General features: G+C 49.1%; 1 protein-coding gene across 2 annotated transcripts in view; it reads right to left on the reverse strand.

The window, feature by feature from the left end:
• Nucleotides 1-18,617, reverse strand: part of adarb2 (adenosine deaminase RNA specific B2 (inactive)) — a 117,354-nt gene that overhangs the window by 37,710 nt on the left and 61,027 nt on the right. For both annotated transcript variants that reach the window (XM_035531203.2, XM_081696437.1), the window contains exons 2-3: nucleotides 12,454-12,543; nucleotides 10,314-11,239 (exon numbers count right to left, since the gene is read on the reverse strand). In XM_035531203.2, coding sequence (XP_035387096.1) covers nucleotides 10,314-11,239; nucleotides 12,454-12,543 — 1,016 coding nt within the window. The remainder of the gene's footprint in view (nucleotides 1-10,313; nucleotides 11,240-12,453; nucleotides 12,544-18,617) is intronic.

Genomic DNA, 18,617 nt, shown 5'->3' on the forward strand with positions numbered 1-18,617 from the left:
CCGGGCCCCACAACCCACTTCAAGCCCGGCTTGGTCCCTGCAGAACAGAGGTGCCAGAACCAGTGCCAGACTGCACTGCACCGGCCCAGTTTATAAAAAGGAAAATAAAAACGAGGGAAAAACAACCACATCCACAACACCACCACCTACTGATGGTGTCTTAAAATGATTTTCCTGTTCAGCAATTTTAACACCGAGTAAGTCAAGAGTCATTTTGGAAATGTCACGTGTGCACCTAGCTCAAAGCAAGTGTTTACGATGACTTGTTCGCAGATGATAAACAAGTCATGTTAGTAGAGGCGGGAGACCTTCTCCAACTGCGCCCTTCTGCTCATGGCCGGCTAAGCAGGCCATATACCGCTAGTGTCATGAGAACTGATCCATGCTCTGGAACGCCGGCGGCCAGCAATATAGGGTGAAATATTGATATGGTTCCCACACCCCGCCACACCTGACATTTGATTCATAGCTTAAGGTGTTCTTTAATTCTGAGCAGTCAACAAGGGATCAAGGGAAAATGTCAAAGAAGCTGTGTGGCAGGAGTAAGGTGGAATTCTGGAGCGGGGGGGGGGTACAGATTTACTGTTTGCAACAATAGCGTGTGTAAAAGAAACTAAAAAAAGTGGGACAATAAAGATATAGTGAAAAAACTAGAAGGAATGAAAGAAACTGAATAAATGAGGGAGAACTGTCGTTCATTAGCGTGGAAGGCTGATGCTATTAAACTGGTACACTCACACCGACTCTCCCACTCCACGGTTCAGACCACATCACACTGCATGAGGGACTGGGGATTAGATTTATAAAAACTAGAATACGACTAGAATTTATAAGAACTTATAACGCTTATTAGAATTTAACATTCTTATTGTTCATTACATTTACATGTACTTTTTTTTTTTTTCCACAATACCAATATTACACAGACCTGCAAACACGCTTATTCACACCAACACATGCACACAGACACACACACCCACACCCACCCACCCACACACACACACGCTATAATCACCATGATGAAGCAATAGGGATGCTTATGGACATTGTGGGACTGCCCCCTCTCTCTGTACACTGGGGTCCAGCCCGACATGCAGCAGTACTCAGGGAAGCCCGATTACACACAGATAAAGGAGGAGGTTTATGTAAAGGACACAATCACTGGACTCATACCACATTTACCCATAATTCATCATTCAAACTTGGCTGACTCAGCAGAATGACACCCATGGGGAAGGACGGGGAGAGAGAGAGAGGCTAATCACTCTCTCTCTCCCTCTCTCTCTCTGCCTCTCTCTCCAATATGCCATCTAATGATACAGACAGAAAAACAATTGAGAAGCCACCATGACACAATAGATACACATCATTTGACACACACACCCCCACCCATCCACCCACACCATTTAACACACACACACACACACACACACACACACACACACACACACACACACACGCATAGAGAGAAAGAAGCAGCTATGGCACTATGGTGCTCTGAAAATTACCCTCCAGTCACTGTGCCCAGCATATAATTAACAAGCGACGTGAGGCAGAGCACGTGTGGCGCGTGTGGAGTGCGGCTGGCCTCTCTAGACCCCCCCCGTGGCATGTCAGGCTGTTATTAAGACCACACGTCCCACACGTGACCTCTCACACGCTGCAAAAGATCATTAAAACAGAAGCAACCTTCATTAGCCATCCTCTCACAGACAAGTGCTCCACCCCTGTCGCCGTGGACGACGTAGTACGCCTCAAACGGCGCCAACGGTCTCCGACACGCGGGGCATGTCATTATTAGGCTCCCTCACCTCACCGGTCCAACATGCGCCTCCTACGCTAATTGGCCCGATTTGGCACGCGAGCGGCGCAGCTGGAGTTGGCGGGGGCCCAGCTGACTGACGCACGTGAGCAGCGGCACCTGACCCCGGGCCGAGGCTCTCCCGGGGCCGCACGACGCCTGGAGCCTCCTCAGGGACCCAATCTAAAAAGCCGTGCTCTCAGAAAGCACCAGACACTTAATGATTACTTTGAACGGGCGGAGGGGGGCAGAAGAGAAACTGGACTGGGATTTGGTGCGTCGTTCCCCCTGTGCCGCGCTCACACCTTTCACTTCCCGACCAATAGAAAAAGAGGGAGAAAAACATTCCACACGGACTGACATGCCAGCCTATGCAACTTATTGCATGCGCAGGTGTGACCCACTTCCGCCAAAAAAGCCCCAGCATCTTAAACATCCTAAGTGTTTATAAAAACCCACCGCCAGGGGGCGCTAAAGGTAAACAGAGCCGAGCACCCAACCACTGCTTTATCGTTTCTTGTCCTGTGCAGGTCAGGAGAGGTGAAGCCTGGCCCACCTGGAACGGCACCTCAGGGACGTGGCGCGAGGTCTGGGCCGAGTGTACGTGCCCGACTCGGACCGTGGAACCCCCGTGCACCTGCTCAGGGAGCGAGGCCAGGACGGAAAGTTCTAGTCTTCTACTTAAATGTAAATGCACGTCCATTCTGTCCGCTGTTAAATTCTGCTATTTTATACAGAACTGTTATCACTATAGTCATTATGGCCTTAATCTCTTGCCTTTAGACAGTCAGAACAGTTCTCTCCATAACTTATATGGTCGTATTCAAGCTCAGGAAGAGAGATTAGATATAGAACCACAGACCTCCTTATATTAAATAATCTGTATGCAAAACCAAGTACTTCCTGTGCCTTAGGAAATGATATAACAAAAAAGGTCATGATGTGACCCTGGATATCTCGCTTTGTTACATCTGAGATCTTGCCTCTGATATCTAGTTCACTGCACAGCCCACTGCACTGAAGTCTGCAACAGGAAACAGCTAAAAATACAATTGAATGAGGTCAAAGGCTCTTATGGGACTTGAATTCAGTGGCAAGTTAATGCACAATCATTTACATCTGCTCCTGATGCTGGGAGACCAGGGGACCGAGCCTAGATGAACAGACCGGGGCTTCAAACAGCCAGGGCAGAGGAGATGCGTGCACCGCCCGGCAGCCACTAACCGTTAAACACGCGGCTTTGCAGAGGAGTTAAAACCCCCGTGGTAGGAAGAGCAGGAAACGCAGCCAGGCACGGGGGGTGGGGAGGGTCCCGCACGCACCCTGATCCGTCAGGAGAAGAGCCCCGCCTGCCCCTGCCTGCGGCCAGCCGGCCGAGGCAATCTAACAGCCTATTAATCCAGGAGATCCTGTCCTCGTCCCTCATTTGCTTTCTGCTAACTTCTGCCTGTAGTCATTGTGGCCACGCTGCTTGGACAACACAGACACACACACTCACACACGCAATTACACAATCATACACACACACACACACACAATTACACAATCATACACACACACACACACACACACACACACGTATGCACACGTACATATGCGCGCGCACACACACACGTTAAGCGTCCACTACACTGGTGCTCATGTTAACCTATATACTATGCCAAAATAATTACAAGTTATATTTAGTGGAGACCAATAGAATTACAAGCATGAGTGAAACCTGAAAATGTGTGACACATTTCTAAATGTCAAGAGAGCAGCAATGCAACTGGGTAACGTTTACAAAAAGAATTTAAAAATGAAAGGCTCGCACGTCCGCAATCTATATGAACCGAAGGACGGGCGGACCATTTCTGACTATAAATCTCACCGTGGTGTGAGGGACGGGTCACCTGCCGTAAACCAGCAGGGACCGGCTGCCCAGGGAGACCAATCGCCCAGCGTTCCGCACGCATGGCGTGCAGGTTCTCCTAGCATTCGGCTCTCGTGTAGGGGCATCCGGTGCTGGTGCCGCAGCTGCGTCGTCCCCTCCGAGTTTGGCTTCAACCTCCTGAATCTTTCCCAGCGGTTCCAGCTTATCGAGGTTTCCAAGGGCATCCGAATATTTCATTCAGAAGTGTGAAACTCAGCTGTGAGGCACAACCGCAGCCATTACATCACCACACCCATGAGCCCCAGAGAATGTTCTAGAGAACTATTACACTTGTTTGTGTTTCCAAGCAAGAGCACTATATCTTATGCTGTATGTTATATACAGGGACCATTTATTTATTCTCGCAAGTTTATTAGAGAGTTTTAATAACGATGTTCGAAACAAACGGCTTTGGCCATGAGTAACTGCCCTGTTGTTTAGCTCTAGAGATGCAAATTCAAGCTCACTCAGGAGGTATTGCAGGCTAAAGGCTTTTACGTCCGTGGAGGGCTGGCCAGGGTGGGCGAGGGAAAGGCAGTTCCTACTCGTCAGCTGTCCCAGGATCCCACTGTCCACCACAGCATCCCAGTACTCCTTTTTGGACACTACAGGCTGGATTTCAGGCTGTGGAAATTGCCTTGGATCCAAACGCCTTTTGTGAAGCGCAACACTTCCTGTGTTTGTGCGTATACGAGTACACATGACAACACAGAGAGAGAGGCACCACTAACACTAACCATGTCAGACCCATCTGATTACAAACAATTACAAACAAATTCTGTGGAATTAAGCGCACATCATAAGGTCATATAAAGGTAACTGTCTATGTGTACACTGCACACAAACACACAATATACACACACGTTCCAATGTGTCCCCTCTCTGTCCTGCTACGCTGAGATAACAGCCACACACACACACGCAATTACACAATCATACACACACAAATGTATGCATACATATACGCGCGCGCACACACACACATGCACACATACATATGCGCATGTGTACTGTACGCGCGCACACACAGTGGTTGGGAGGTAAAGTCTCTGATTTATTCATGTCCCTTTGCTACGCCAGTGTCCATGAAGCAGTAATGTACCAGATTACAGTGCTAACGGAGGGAGTGTCTCATGGGGAATGGATTGTGAACACACCCTACGCCACACTGTTGGGTGGAGTGAAACATCACTCTGTGTGTGCGTGCACGCGCACATTTGTGAGTATGTGTGTGTGTTCAGTTGCAGACTGCTCTCTTGACATGGCCAGTTTTCTCTTCTACCTGGTTCATTACTGGTCAGTTACTGACCACAGCTCACAGAGTGACAGACCTCTCCTAGTCCAGCAGAGAAACTGACATGGGCTTGGCCATATTCAAGCTCAGGATGGAGATAGAAAAGTGACCAGCGGCATGGCAGTGGCTGGGGAATGCTACGGTTGCGAGTGTCGGTACGGTTGCGAGTCTTAGTACAGTATAGTTGTGAGTGTCGGTGCAGTACGGTTATGAGAGCTCGTAAAGTATGGTTGTGAGTGTTGCTACGGTTGAGTGTTGGTACAGTACTGTTGTGACGACTGGTACAGTACGGTTGTGTGTCGCTGCGGTTGTGAGGGCTGCTTCAGTACGGTCGTGAGTGTCGCTATCGTTGCGAGGGCTGGTACAGTGCGGTTGCGACTGTTGGTAAAGTACAGTTGCGAGTGTCACTACGGTTGAGAAGGCTGGTACAGTATGGTCGCAAGTGTCGCTATGGTTGCAAGTGTCGCTACAGTACGGTTGTGAGTGTCAGTGCGGTTGTGAGGGCTGGTACAGTGCGGTTGCAAGCGTCACTGTGGTTGTGAGGGCTGGTAGACTACGGTTGTGAGTGTTGCTAGGGTTGTAGAAATTAGTACTACACCCTCACACGTTAGTACTACACAGTCACAAATATGTCAGTACCATAGTCACTTGTTTCACGTGTCGGTGCCGCATGAACACGTCAGGGGTACGCCATCATACGTGTCAGTGGGTTGAGACGGGGGTCCTGTGGTCAAGAGAGTGTCTGGGAAAGCAACAGTCGCTGGCTACACAAACCGCCAGACTCTCTGTCCACCAACGAGGGTTTGTCATACCGTGTTTAAAGTGTCTGGTGAGTGAAGCCACTTGAGGGACCCACTCAAGACCCTCATCATTCTGTCAGATTCAGTGTAATCCAAAACAAATAGCTGCTGGGACTCCAGAGGCGATTCAACACCCCTTACGTCTCATTCTCCTGAGTCAGGAATTTCTGAGAGAGAGAGTGTGTGTGTGTGTGCGCGCAAGAGAGAGAGAGGGGCTGACTGCACAGAAACAACCCCGACAGAGTGGAATAGAGGATGTTATTTCTAACCTTTCCATGTAAAGAGCGCTAACATCACAGAGAGGCCCTACGAGTGTCCATAATCAGCCTACGAAGAGAGAGAGAGAGAGAGAGAGAGAGAATGCCAGGGGAAGAAGCAGACAGCAAAGTGTGGCCCTGTGCTACGAAGGGGCCAAACCCGACCAGCAGAGCCGTGAAGAATGACGGTCTCAGCATGATATTGTTAGCAGAAATCAAGCACCGATAGACATGTTAGAGACTGTTGGAGACAGGGTGGAGACTGTTGGAGACAGGGTGGAGACTGTTGGAGACAGGGTGGAGGACCTAATGTGCTTCTTCCCTACTGCTGTCACTCTCCAAGTCTCACTCTTTTGTGTTGCTCTCTCTAGATCTCATTCTTTCTTTGTGCGTCTCTCTCTCTTTTTCCCCCCACTAACTGACCTTCCTGCCATCTCTAATTTGTTGTGGCAGTATTAATTAATGATTTTTGCTTCATGGCTGTTGAAGGGTTGTTTATATCAAGTGTGATTAAGTCACATGGTTCGAGTAGGGAGAAAGAAAAAAAAAAAAAAAACACACACACACACACACACACACACACACACACACACACACGGGAAATGGCATGCAGATGGCAGGTTGGTGAGCAGGGTCACCTTCACGTGTGTGAAAACACTCCTCATTCACTGTGCCGGGAAAGAAATTACCATGGTAGATTAAACGGAGACCACGTGCACTGTCTGCCTGCATACATCATAGGTCCAGCGTTCAGCCGCAGATCCGCAGGAGCGGTCCGACACGGGCCGGCGTGCGTCTCTCCGCTCCCTACGCGATGCAGGGCTAAGGAACCGTGGGACTGGGAACGGTGCGGCAGAAGTGCCCCCCAGCACACTCAGCACTCAGGTTTCAATAAACATACACACATACTAGTACACAGTTAAGGTTCCTGAACACAATATTCTACATTTAAATGCCTTGGGGAATCGTGTCCTTCACATAACGCTCCCTCTGCTGAAAAACTCCCATCTCCTGTAGTACCGCACAAAGTCCTCTTTCATTCTGGCCTTCCCAGGCCGGCGGGTGACGTCTAATTCATTATTCCGCGTCAGGAATTCAAATGCTCCCCAGCCTAAGGTCATCGGCGGCGCGGACGCGACCTCTACACCTTGGTGCGAAGCTCCACCTCCTTCCGTCTAAGGGGGCTTGCGGGCCAGACCCGAGCTTAAAAGGTCATTCAGGTGCGGCTTGCCGGGGTGGGATGCGATCTCTGACTCCCTGCAAGCTGGGACTAGGTTTAACGAGCACGTCCCCGCTACTACGTCTGACCTGGGACGTCAGTTCAGCTTCTGGGAATGAATATTACACCAGCGGCCTCATGCAGCCGAGTCACCGCAGAGCCGAGTCTTATCCGAGTCTGGTTGAACTCATTACATTTAAGGCATTTAGCTGACGCTTTTATCCAAAGCGACTTACAATTATGACTGAGTACAACTTGAGCAATTGAGGGTTAAGGGTCTTGCTCAGGGGCCCAACAGTGGCAACGTGGCCATGGTGGGGCTTGAACCTTCCAATTACAAGTCAAGTACCTTAAACACTGAGCTACCACTGCCCCACTGGGCCATTACAGTGGGCCATTAGATGGCCCAATGTGCATTAAGAGCAAACTCAGGCAAAATAGATTATGCTGCTACACACTGAGATTGCGATACGTCTTGTAGTACATACGACAACATATCGGTGAACCACTGATGTGCCAGCAAAGGTATGTCTACATATTTTAGCTTAAAAACAAACGAGAGAGATGGAGAGAGAGAACAGGTTGATATAGTGATAGACGCAAAGAAAAGGGGAGGGAGACAGTAAGAGATTAAGAAGGGAGGGTGAAAGAGAGAGAGAACATTTATCTATTATTTCTGCCTCCTCATTATTGATTTATCTTCCTTTCTTCTCACTTTTCACTTTCGTCATCTTGGCTTCAAGTATTCCTTCGTGCCAATTACAGCTTGTTTTTTTTGCCCCCACATTAATTATCATCAACACAGATTTTTAAAAATGTTCTTAATATTGTAATGGTTCATTCATGCTGTTTTACTGTATTACTGAACATGGTCACGACAGTGAAGCTGGTCTGGACGGAAACTGAGAAAGAGAGCGAGAAAGAGAGCGAGAGAGAGAGAGAGAGAGGAAGAGAGAGAAAGAGAGAGAAAGAGGGAGGGAGAGAGAGACAAAGAGAGGGAGGGAGAGAGAGACAAAGAGAGGGAGGGAGAGAGACAGAAAGAGAGAGAGAGAGAGAGAGAGAGAGAGAGAGAGAGAGAAAAAGAGGGATGGAGAGAGATAGATTACTGTGCCAGACACATGGGTAGCACAGCCAGGATGGATAAAGGTTCACAGTTATTGTTCACATTTGCCTGGGGCGACTCATACTGGAGCCGGGCTGCACCAGAACTGCTGGCTTCTGTTCCCCCCGAGCCGGGCTGCACCAGAACCGCTGGCTTCCCACTGGACACAGACCGTTCACTCCTCAGCAAAGGTCATCCTCCCTCTCTCCTTTTCCCACTTTCCCACTCTTCTCTCACTCATTCTTGATTCACAGCCCACTTTAACTCGTGATTTGCCTGTTTTTCTCCACATCACAGCGATCGGGATTAATAACGTTTAATCTTTAATGCTCCAATGAAATGACAACGGAAGTGTGTTATAGCTGGTGCAGTGTGTGCAGAAGACGCAAGTGAGTGTGCGTGTGTGTGAGAGAGAGAGAGACAGAGATTTTAGCACCGAGTTGTGTTTCACCAGCTGAAGTGGCATGTCGGTATCAGTAGGGCAGTCCCATAGGACAGTGGTTAAATAAGACACCTGATAAACAGTGGGACACACTTTAAATCGGTGCCACTCAAGACACACACACACGCACGCAAAGCCCAGACAATCATCAGGGTGGAACACTGTGTTTGATGTTTGTTTGTCCTTTACCTTGCCAGACAGACTCAAATACAGACTGCAGTGTGACTTTCAACAGTTTCCACCAGCGGTCGTCTTTCTGGAACTAAAGTGGTGAGGAAATCCTCTTAGCCTCCTTAGACGCCGTGGCGAGAGGCAGAAAACAGAGGCTTCTTCCCAATAGCCTTGTGCAGGTTGTGCAGGCTGATGTGAGAATGGAAGGACAACATTTACCCTGCGTGATCCCCACAGGCTGGGAGCAGAATACTAATAATGACCTGCTCGGTACTGCACGCGTGCGCACACACACACACACGCGTGTATATGTACCTCCCCCCGTAATACACGCGCACACACACACACACGTACACACACACCCACCAACGCGCCTGCACATATACATGCACCCACACGCACAGATACAAACACAAAGCAAATGCATATAAACACACACACACACACATAGGTATAAAAAGTGCACCGCTACAAGAAAAAATGACAACAGAGTAGGTTGGAAGAATTACGTTTTTTCACTGTACGAGTAGGAAATTTATATTCAATCGACACATAAAACAGTTCCTGTACACCTCCATCCTATACAGGGGACACGCTGACATCGATGTTAAAAAAAATCCCTCATGAAGGTTTCTAACAAAACACAATTTCACAAAGCCTGATTGCAGTTTCTTTATTAACGGGGCAGTGGGTTGGAGGTTTGTTTGTCTTGAGATTTGCTCTTTGGTTTTCCATCTCCTTTGGGTACCAGATTGAATTAATGTTTATAGACACTGCCAATGCCACACATGAGGAAACCAGAGATTTTAATACTTTTCCAATTATTGCTCTATAAACAAAGGCGGATAAAAGAGGAGAAGGAGCGCGTTTTCAGGAGCGTTGCTGGTTGCTCTGATGTCAGGGGCACGGCGGTGATAATTTGCCTCATTTATACTCTTTTTCCGTTTGAATAGATCAGTGAGTAGATTCTGTTTACCTCTGGACCCTCAAGGCTTCCTCTCACCTTGCAGTTACCACACACACACACACACACACACACACACACACCACAAAGAGGTTAACATGCCATCCTCCTCTGCCAAACGTAAACAGACTTTCATGTAGTAACACAAGCCCGTCGCGTTGTGTGCCGAGTCCTGGAGCTCACCTTGGTAAGCCTGTCAGCCTGGCTCCGCCCCTCCCCCGCTATTACCCCTCCCCCTTAATTAAGTTTTGGACAACTGCTCAGGGCTTCCAGCATTCCCTGCTGCTCTGGATATCATGAGTCTCTGTGTGGAGTGGGAAGGCTCCCAGCTACCCCGCTGCTGAGTCTCACCTGGGGTAAATGAGGGCACTTGATCCTGCCGGGTACGTGTGCGGCCCTGGCGTCGGGCGCCTGGCAGGCACTGAAGAGCGCCTGTAGGGCACTCAGCGCTGCCTGCCTCTTCGCCAGCTTCTTGCTGCGGCCCGAGCCCTCGAAAATTCTGCCGTCAACGCGCACAGCCATGACGAAGGCGTGGCGATGGTGCCGGCCGGGGGCCCGCTGGGACAGGCAGGCGTAGCGCGTGCCGGGCCGCAGGTCGTTCAGCAACACCACGGGGCTGGGCGGAGGCGGCTCGGAGGCGGACGCCAGCCGGGGCGCCCCCTGCTCCGCCTGCACCACCATCAGGTCCAGCGAGTGGCGCAGGCGGAGAGCACCGGAGAGCAGCTCCGTTCCCGCCGTGCGCCAGCCGTCCGGCTCGAAACCCTTGAACAACGTGTCGGGGAAGTCGGCATGGTCGGAGGTGAAGTCCGCTGTGGGGTCTCCGCCGCCCCCGCCCATGGCCAGGTGGGCCTGTGGCGCGTTGGGGAACTGCACAAAGGACCGCAGGGCCAGCTCGGCCGCGTGCATCTTGGCTTTTTTCTTGGTGGGGCCCGTACCCTCGAAAGTCAACCCGTTGACCTCGACGGCAATGGAAAAGAGGGGGGCGTGCACTGGGCCCGTCTGCGCGACTGTGCGGTACTGCAGGCCTGGCCGGAGCTCGTTCAGCTGGACCAGGGCGTTCTTGGGCACCTCCGACCACGCTGGCGCTCCGCAGCGCACCTGCGGCTTACAGGCGCGACCGTTATTGTCTTCCTCCAGTGGGCGCTTCCGCTTCAGACGGGAGGCCCCGCCCCGGGCGGCATCAGACAGGAAGAGGGATGGCCGGTCCGACGAGACGATGGAGCAGTCCTCCAGGTTGCCCGTATTACGGTTCTCTTTGACTTCTGCGCTGCTGGTACCTGACAGAACACAGGAGAACGAGGCACGTCTTAGAGGGTTGAGGAGACCTGCTTCCTCATACATAGTAGCCTCCGACAGGCCCAGACCATGTGGGTTAGCAGACGGGACCCTTTACACAGGCCATAAACACAGTCCACAGTACGACAAGGCAACAAACAGATCGAGTGAGGCATCTTCTGACTTCTGAAGTCATGTGCTTCTGTGAACGTAAGGGAACATTTACAGGAATACAGGAAATGTGTCTCCATTTATAGCACGCCATGTGTTACTGGAAACCAAAAATATATGGTGTCTGATGTCACCTTCTTGTGAACACTATCACAATAAATGCTGCACTATGGAAACCTGCCTGCAAACATAATAAAACGTATAAAAAATATAAGACATTATAATTTGTCTGCGGATATCTATAGACCTACTATACATTACTGAGTTGTATGCTTGTAATGTATATACTGTAATTATATATATTGTGTAGTATGCCTTTAGTATATAAATACTTACTATAGATTATTATGTATAGTATGTAGTATGAGTTTAATATATATAGTACAGATTTTAGTAGATCTATAGTTAGATATAGTTATGTATATTTATATAGTTATAAATAGATCTATTTTAGCATATAATAATATACAATGATATGCACAAGAATGCAACATAATCATAGTTAACAAAAAATCGTGTTAACTACTGGGTTGGCTGGCACATTAAATAACAAAACAACAAAAAAGAAAAAAGAAATATGACTTGGTCCATCTTATATAAGTGTTTTAAAACCCACAGACAAATCCTCTCCAATGGGACATTATCTGCTAAATCACCCATAATCTGCCACTAAATTGGCTCGGGGTCTGTACTTAAAGTGGTGCGATTTGTGCCTGTATTCAGCCTCTGAGCACCATCGAGGGAAGACGAGACTGTTTCTCATTTCCAGCGAGAGCGTCGGATGAGATAATGATCTGTTCCTCTCCCAGATGTTTGAGGTTCCTGCGCCTCCCCCACCTCCCAAAGCCTCTCCACCTCACTCACCTGCCAAAGCCCCCCCAACCTCCCCCACCTGCAAACCCTCTCCACCTCCCTTAACCTCCCCCACCTCTCGAACCCTCTCCCAAACCCAGAACGCATGCCATTACCGGTCCACATGTAACAAAGGCCGATGTCACGCTATGACTGCTCAGTAACATCAGGGTGCAGCAGGTCTAAGACTTACTCAAAGTGTCTTCATCCACTGTGCTGCCTGGTCCTGGACTCATGTACTTGAACGGGACAATCAGAGCAGACAACATGCTGCTCACTTTTTCTGGAGCGCGCACGCACACACACACACACACACACACACACACACACACACAAAGAGAGAAAAATATCAGTTTCTGAACCTCTGATACAAGTGTGGACAGTAAGATCTGTATTTGTACTGTATTGTACGAAACCCATAAAGATGTCATTAGAAATCAGTATTTATATACATCTTGTGTTTATAGAGGATGATGTCAACTCTGATATCCCTGTCCAGCCTGGTTCTTGCCAAACATGTATAGCAATGTGATTATAACAGATTACCGCAGATTAAAACAGTACCCACATACCAGAGGAGTTTCATCTTAAAACAGGACCCCTGTACCAGAGTTTTAATATTAAAACAGTATCCATGTACAGAGCTTTTCCAACATTCTGCAGTTTGCTGAGAGGAACAGGACCAGGTATGGCACACACCAACAGTGCTGCTCGTAGTAGCCGTGCAGACCTGATGGCTTCTGATGGACCAAACAGTGTGGACAGTTCCACTCTGCTACATCTAGCAGGGAGGGGTGTGTGTGTGTGTGTGTGTGTGTGTGTGTGTGTGTGTGTGTGTTTGGTTTACACAGGAGGCTCTTATTAGGCCCACAGGCTGCTGTTCTGAGTTCAGGGCAGAGAGAGAGAGAGAGAGAGAGAGAGAGACACACACACACAGACAGACAGACAGACAGACAGACAGACAGAGAGAGAGAGAGACGGCCCGGCCTCCATAATTACAGACCACTTTGACCCACCATGGCCTAATGATCAATAGCTGTAAGGACATGACAACATACCGGAGAGAGAGGAGGATGAGGTTGGAGGAGGGATGGAGAGAGGGAGGGAAAGAAAGCATGAGAGAGAGACAGAAACAGAGACAAACTGACCCTATATTAAATCTCAGTATGACACACCTGGTTTTCATCTGCATTTTACTTTTGAATGCTGACCCAATAATTTAGGATTAGGAATGCAGCGGATCTCTCACTCCACATGTAAAGTGAGATATGACCAGGAAATACCGTTTACTCCACAACGACAATGTATACGTTCTCCATTACAAACACTCGCTCTTACAATTAACAGATTAAAAGCCCTGTAATCCTCCATTCAAATGTTTGGGGCTATGGCTTTAGTCTCAAAACCTGAAGAAAGGATGAACCCCTCAGAAAATAATATAGTCATCATGGCTTTGTGTGTGTGTGTGTACACAAGTGTGGCTGTGAGAGAGAGAGTGAGAGAGTGTGAAATCTTCTAGAAGCCTAAAAGTGTCTTTAATATATTTATCGTGCTGTTTTGCCTAGGGTCTGGGGCAAAGAGAGGTGGGCTCTGGCATGATGGCAGCCAATGAGATTGGAGCCAGCGAGATGGCAGCCAATAAGATGGCGACTATGAGAATACAGTACCAGCGTGACTCCAACTACAGTGGGCTGAGGAGCCCAGAACCAACCTGGCAGGACTGAGAAACGGCACAGAACGTTCATTGTCCTCTGTCGATCATCCCACCAGTGACGAGAGAGAGAGAGGGAGGAAAGAAAACCCAACAATCTGAAGCGGTCTCACCTATCAGCAACCTTAAGAAATCCTTCCTGCTTGACTGAAACGTGACCAGACCCAGGCAGCCTGGATTCTGACAACTTGTAATGTGTTGAGTGAGATAAGGACCAAGAATCCAATTACTTCTCTTTCCCAAGCTGTGGTCAGGCGTCTCTCTCTCTCTCTCTCTCTCTCTCTCTCCCTTTCCATCAGGAGTGTACAGCTTTTCTAGGTCAAACACAGAACGGCCAAAATGCAGAATGTTGGCACACAGAAGGGAAGATACAGCAGTTCCATTGTTCACTTCGAGCGTGTCACTTCCTGAGTTACGGCTGCCGGGAGAGAGGACGTGAATAAAAAAACGCTATCGATGTCATCTACCAAGCAACGTGCCGAGAAGGTCTTTGGGTTTCATACAGCGCTCAGGGAACGACGCCCAAGCGCATGCCGGTTCACCCCTGACCGCGAGGTCCAGTCTGAGGGCCGAGACGGAACCGGCCGAGGTGCGGACGCCGAAGACCACTCTGCTTGCTGATGTTTGAAAATAATCACAGACAACCGAGCGGAAACGGCGAGCGAGACAGCTGATGGCAGAGCTAAGCAAGGTGAAGGCCAGTGCCGGAGAGCTGCACTCCTTCCACACACACCATTCTGCCTCTTTACCACAGGAGGGCACAAAGATAAAGCGAAACTGCAGAACACGTTTCAGTGGGGTCTTTAGCAGCTACAGGGGAAACGTTACGTCATCTTCAGGGAAAAAAGAACTCGCTTTCATAAGGCTTTGAGTCTTCGACAAGAGAGTGATGTTTGGAAAAACAAAGTAGAATAAATCGAGCATAAATTAAATATTTGTGACAATGGATTGGAGGAAAGACCACACACACACACACACACACACACACACACACACACACACACACACACACACACACACACACACACACACACACACACACACACACACGAGTCCCTTTACTGGTTGTTCTAGGTGGTGTTTTGTCATGCCCACCCCAAGGCACTCTGTGAAGGGGTGGGGGGGGGTGTTGGGTATGTGGGGTCACGCCTGTCCTCTCCCTGGGCCAGGGGAAACAGAAGAGGCCTGGTGGGTGGTCACTTTCAAAGGAGTAGCGGGTGGGGGGAGCGAAATTAGAGAGGAGAGAGAGAGAAGCAAACAGAAGTGTAGAAAGGAGAAGCAGACAGCGGGGTGAATTATTGACTCTCCCTTTCTTACTTGCTTTCTTTCTCTCCAGACCACAACACGTCAGCCGACAGGCGACTTCATTGTGTCGTCCTTGTGTTCGGGGTGTGTTTCTGTCAGATCTCTGAGGTAAACACAGCATAAAGCTCACGGGGGTGACACAAGGTTCTGTGGCAAAGGGGTGTCGAAATTTGACACGAGAAGTTCAACACCCTGACGCCTTAAATGTTTTTCACAGGCAAGCGCGACACTCAGCAGGAACTGGCCAGCTAGCGTCACCCGCAGTTTGCTCATGGAGATTACGTAGATGTAGTGTGGTGTTATGAACACTGGCCTCAAGTGCAGTGTTACCTTTTCCTCTAACAATAAATACACTTTTCCTTTCTTAGGCAAGCGGGCATAATATCAGAATAGACATAATATCATGTTAGACAGGCTTGTGGACAGAGGTTAGACAGGTCAGCTCTGTGGAAGTCAGAACTTCCTCATCTGTCTTCCGATTGGCTCTCCTCGGGCTCATGTCAATCCCATCCATCTAGCCAACAGTGATCTGGGTCCACACAGCCAATCAACCTCACAAGCACATGATTAAATTGGCATAATAAAATTAGACTTTGGGACAGTCTCTATATAGCTGGCTCGACACCTCCCAACCCCCCTTTAGAAATGTAGAGTACGTTTCATGTTTCTTCCTTTTTAAAATTGGTTTTAAGAACTCAGTTGCACAGCTTTAAGCAGGTTGCACAACACGTTTTTCTGAGGAACAGATGAACACAAAAATATGGTTATTTCTTTGGTTTTAACCACTTCGTCGGTTATGGTCATCACGGTGGGTTTCTTTGGTTTTCACGTTCTTAGTTTTCCTCTTTTTTCTTTAAACTTTCATTTGAAACTTGCACTTGCTTCTCTCCGTGTTTTACACATTCTTCGGCCAGGACACTCCTTGTTTAATGCTTTTTGAACAAAGTACATTAAATTGCAATTTATTACATTATGACCAAAACTACAACACTGGTAAAAAGAAGAAGCAGTTTTACGCGGCGCTCAACCATGTCCAGAGATGTATCGTCTACCATATGGAAATTAATGTAGCGTCCCAGCTAACGCTGACGCCAGTCTTTTATTGTCTTTTATTGCCCTTTTTGGGTTGTTTTGTTAACCCAAACCTTCACTTGCAGCACAGAGAAAACTGGACAACTCACTCATCTCCCACACCACAGAGACATTAGTTAAACCATTTAGCCAGATTTACCATAAAAGCTTTTTAATTTGGTGGTACTGAAGGACGGTACCGGGGAGAATAAACAAACACGGAGGCGTTAGAGGCCGATGAGGGCCGAGCGAACACGCGCGTTCAGCGGGGAAGTGTCTGGCCTTCCGCTGTCATGATCCCCCCTTCTAAACTTGGGCGAAGAAACAGACCTTTGCTCTGAACTCCGAACGCCGCGTCGTCTCCGAGACCCCTTCTTCAGCCCACCTGCTACACCCCTTCGTTTAAACCGCTCACCCCTCTTCATCCGCATCGGATCAGGGTCACAGCGGAACGTGACACCGCGCCAATAAACAAGCCAAGGCATTCCGAGCGCGGATGTGTTCGCTTCTTTCCCGTCAGTGGAATATGCATGAGCGCGCGCATCAAAAGGTGCCAGCGTGCTAAAACCAGCTCCGTGCCTCAGCCGGGCGCGTGGATGCTATTCCCGAAAACCGCACTGTCGGGTGAAGTCGGAGGAAAGGGAAAAAAAAAAAATGATGAAACGTATGAGCATGTGAAGAGAGCGAGAGAGACACAGAGAGAGAGAGAGAGAGCGAGAGACAGAGACAGACAGAGAGAGACAGAGAGAGAGAGAGAGAGACAGAGAGAGAGAGAGAGAGAGACAGAGAGAGAGAGAGAGAGAGAGAGCGAGAGAGAGAGACAGAGAGAGAGACAGAGAGAGAGACAGAGAGAGAGAGAGAGAGAGAGAGAGACAGAGAGAGAGAGAGACAGAGAGTGCATGCGCTTCTCTTCCGGTTCCCCACGTTCTACGGACCCGTGTGAGAGACTGGGGGCCAGTGCAGGAGCTCACTGCGCCCGGACAAGTTTGGCGGAAGGCGTCGAGGACATCTACATGTCGGAGGCCTCGTGCGTCGTCGACTTGCAGGAAAAGTCTGAGAAGCTGAGAAGACTTCAAAGAGTTATGGCGGAGCTGCCGGAGAGGGACCGGAACGTCGGGAGAAAAGAGAGAAAAGGCCAGGCGTGGGTTTGCAACCGGGCGCCGTGAACCACAAACAACAACCAGTGCAGGTCTCAGTGCAATAACCCTGTTATTAGAGCGTGACATTGCCGACAGTAGCCTGGCTCCACACTGCAGGAATGGCGCCGCGCGCCCGTGTTTGTTTTTAATCTACAGCAAACACACCCATTCCTCTCCTCCGAGAGCGGTGACTATGCATCGGCCAGATCTGCCTTATCACACGCTCTCTGTCTGCTCCCATCTAAACTCCAGCCAACATCAACCCCCTTCTCTGTCCTTGGCCATTTGGAAAACACACACTTATACACACACCTTCGTCTGTTTAATTCCTCTCGTTCTGTGGCATATTTCTCTCTCATTTTATTCTCACTGCTTTTTCCTTTCACATTCTCCGATTCTCTCCATCTCTACTTCTCTAATGCGGTTTGTAACAGCGGGCCCTGGATATCTCCTGGATACTCATAGCTTGGTCTCTTATTTTAGCTGCAACAACTCATCTGCATACGTTTACAGCCTCTCTCTCTCCCTCATATTTAATTTAAGAGCTCCACTTCTATACATATGTTTACATCTGCCACTACGGCACGTATACCCATCCGAGCAGGTTCGTTCAGGTTTGCCGGGGCCGTGATTGCCAGGCGGCTGGTTCCGCTCTGGCCCATATGGGGCCCGGGCCCATCTCCGCAGCCCTGCCGTTGCCTGTTCCGAACCACGGCTCCCAGCACATCTGTTATGCAGTGTGAAGCATCTCCTCACTAATTTGTTTGTCAGTACGTATTGAAGGGACGATCTGTCATCCCGCCATGCTACGCTTTCGCCGTGAAGTTCGTAGTCGTGGCTAGTCATAAGCTTCCGTCCGCCTCTCGCCTGGGACCCGCCAGGAACAGCAGCCGCCCGACTACACAAAATAAAGGCAGGCAGGAAAGTGAGGGAAAACAAAAGAAAAAAAACAAAAACCCAACCCGTGTGAGAAAGATGAGAACTACTTTATTAATGCAGTGCCCACTGCACTCTCCTGGGAAAAAACCCAGACAAGCAGACTTCCAAATCGATTCTGCTTTTTGGAAAAAGAAAAAACAAAACAAAAAAACATTTGTTTCAATTGTAAGGAGAAAGAACCCCAGCCAACGT

Source organism: Electrophorus electricus, chromosome 14, assembly GCF_041902795.1.
Source record: "Electrophorus electricus isolate QZ-2024a chromosome 14, ASM4190279v1, whole genome shotgun sequence".
NCBI lineage: Eukaryota > Metazoa > Chordata > Actinopteri > Gymnotiformes > Gymnotidae > Electrophorus > Electrophorus electricus.